Below are 3,048 nucleotides of genomic sequence, written 5' to 3'. Positions count from 1 at the left end.
CTCCAGCATTTGATCAATAAAGGGCAGGGGAAAGTGATCTTTCCTAGTAGCGGCATTTAATTTCCTATAGTCGATACACATTTGATGTCCAGTGACGGTACGAGTCGGGATGAGTTCATCGTTTTTGTTCTTCACTACTGTAATACCTCCCTTTTTGGGTACAACATGTACGGGGCTTACCCATTTACTATCCGAAATAGGATAGATAACTCCAGCAACTAGTAGTTTAATAATTTCCTTTAGATTCGGATTTAATCTCCTTTGCTGTTCTATCTGCGTTTTTGCGTCGTCTTCCAAATGTATACGGTGCATGCAAAGATCAGGAGAAATACCAGGAATATCATCGAGAGAATACCCGATTGCTTTCCTGTGCTTGCGTAGTTTATTTAATAATAACGCAAGTTCTCCGCTAGTAAGACTGACGTTAACAATAACAAGGTAGGATTGGTCATAAAGAAATGCATATTTAAGACCACTGGGGAGGGGTTTTAATTCAACCTTTGGTTCTTTTTCTTTAGACCAATTAGATAATGAAGATGGTTGTCGATCGACGGCCTCTCTGAGATATTGATGGACGAGAATGTCTGGGTCATCATCTTCTTCGATGTTCGCAACCTCGATACTTGCATCCATCAGTCGCACGTAATCGTCTGTCCTATTATCTATGCTAAAGTTTTCCTTTTCCATATGGGTAAGAGCATTTTCTAAGGGGTCGTCTGAGCACATGTCTATGAAAGATTCCTTATCCAGCTCAGAAACTTCTTCCACATAGAAGGCTTGGTCATCTATCAAGGGTCGCTTGATTAGCTTTTCCATATCAAAGGTCATCGAGATGTCCCAGATGTTCAAATTTATTCGTCATTCTTTCACATCAATGATCGCTCCAGCTGTAGCTAGGAATGGCCGACCCAGAATGAGGGGGTCTTTTGGTTCCTGTCAGTAGATGGCCGACGCAGAATGAGGGGGTCTTTTGGCTCCTGTCTGTATTTTAACACAACAAAATCCGTAGGCACGAAGCAATTATTAATTTTCACGGGAACGTCTTCGAGAATCCCTTCAGGTACCCTGATAGATCGATCAGCTAGAACCAAGGTTACTGCGACGGAGTAAGGCATAAGATTTACGCTAGAGCCAAGATCACATAGTGATGGAGGAAAACGTGTGTTCTGTATATTGCAATCCAGGACGAAACTACCAGGATCAGGCCTCTTAGTTGGAGTTTCTCCTTGAATCATGTCACTTACTTCCTCTAACACCATCTTCACGCTTCGTTCCGCAGTTGGATAATTTGGAGACATCATATCCTTCATATACTTCTTTATCGAAGGTGCTATTTTCATAGCATCACTAAGCGACATCTCCACAGTAATTCTATCCAATGCTTTCTTGCAGATCGCATTTTCTAATGATTTCTTAGTCTGCGGTTTAGGAGGAAAAGGGGGTAGGGTTCTATAGACTCTTTCGATTGTTGGTTCGGGTTGAGTGGAACGTCGATCGATAGGGTTATCTGAATGTTGATCGACGAGAGGCTTCACCGGTCGATCGACGTGGGTACCATACTGTCGATCGATTTCGGCCTCAATTTCCGAATCGTCTTCTACTTCTAAGTCTATAGTCTTTTCCTTATTTTTTTCAGCGGTAGACTTCCTGTTTTCGCTAGAAGGTTTAGGGTCAGGGTCATCAAGAAGAATAGGCTGAGAATTGCTCTTGCCTATTTCATCAGCATTGGTAGAATTGCCAATTTCGGTGTTGTCCTTCGTGTTTGTCGCGAGACGTTTTCCGCTACGCAACATAACAGCACTGACTTGACGTCTCGGGTTTAAATCAGTTCTCCCGGGAAGACGTCATGTTTCTATTTTAATGGCAGTCCCAATTTCAGCTGCTTGACTTTCTAATTTTCGGATAAGTTCACTCAAAGAATCTGCTTTCTTCATTAACTTTCCGTAAACCATATTTATTTTTCCGTAAAAATCTGACTTTGTTTTACGGTTGCCAGTAAGTGCTTGTCTGATATTGAACTTTTCCTTTCCAGTGCGTGATTTCACAGCAATGTCATAGGCTTGGGTGAAACTATCAATGTTAAACACGGGATAGGGGTCTGAATAGCTTGTCTCTTCTTCTAATTGATTTTTCATATCAGACAAGGCATCATTTTCGATCTGGGCTATATCAGATTGGTGCTGATTCTGAAGGAAAGAGTGAAGCGCATTGAGGGAATTCTTGATCTCTACGAAATCTGAATTATCTTCTGAATTTATCGAATTTCCTATTTCTTCATCCATCTTTTCATAGGATTTTCCCGTTGCTACATTTTCGATAAGGCGTCTAGCGTCTTCGGGGCTCCTAGTGACGAAATTTTCTTTACTCGCCGTGTCGAGTGTAGTTTTGTAGCTAAAGTTAACACCTCCATAGAAGATGTTAAGGAGTTGTGGTTTTGAATAACCATGATGGGGACATTCAAGTTCATAGCTCCTGAATCTTCCCCAGTCGTTTTTAAACGATTCACGTGGATCTTGGCCGAATGTAAAGATTTGTCTCCTTACTTCCCAATAGCGCTCATCATCGAAAAATTTCTTAAGGAAGGCGTTTCTAATCTCTTCCCAACAAGTAAGGGATCCTGTTGCTAAACAGTTTAGCCATCTGAGAGCTTCTCCCTCTAGGGAAAATGAGAATAGTTTGCAACGATTGTATTCATCTTGGATTAATTCTTCCAAACCTTCGATGTGATCTTGCGGGTGCTCAGACGGAATGGGTTTCGAAGAACCATACAGTAGTAATCTGCGTTGAACTTAGATTTCTTGGTATCGTCTCCTGGTTTTTTATAGCGGACCTATTGGAATAGGTTCTACCAGGGTCTAGGTAGTCTTGCAAAGGCAATCTTATCTCTTCACCTTTTATCAAGGTGGGATTTATCTCAACAGGGATTTCAGTCCCCTGTTTAGTTTGGCTGGTCTCTTTGCTCAATTGGACTATTGGTTCTGTTTGGACTACTTCCTCATTAATAAGCTCGGTAAGAGAAGACTTACCTGCTTCCGGCTGGGCGGTGTC

At 41.8% G+C, this 3,048-nt stretch overlaps 1 protein-coding gene and 1 pseudogene across 1 annotated transcript; both read right to left on the bottom strand.

Moving 5' to 3' along the window:
• The window catches only part of LOC106338534, a 4,751-nt pseudogene extending 3,923 nt beyond the window's left edge, over positions 1–828 (bottom strand).
• A 65-nt stretch (positions 829–893) lies between these two features.
• On the bottom strand, positions 894–1,793 carry LOC106338533. The gene has a single exon (XM_013777490.1). The coding sequence runs from the start codon at positions 1,791–1,793 to the stop codon at positions 894–896; it is 900 nt and encodes a 299-aa protein (XP_013632944.1).
• Positions 1,794–3,048: the final 1,255 nt, after the last annotated feature.

The sequence above is a fragment of the Brassica oleracea genome, chromosome C4 (assembly GCF_000695525.1).
Source record: "Brassica oleracea var. oleracea cultivar TO1000 chromosome C4, BOL, whole genome shotgun sequence".
Taxonomy (NCBI): Eukaryota; Viridiplantae; Streptophyta; class Magnoliopsida; order Brassicales; family Brassicaceae; genus Brassica; species Brassica oleracea.
This window is presented reverse-complemented; position numbering and strand designations above follow the sequence as displayed.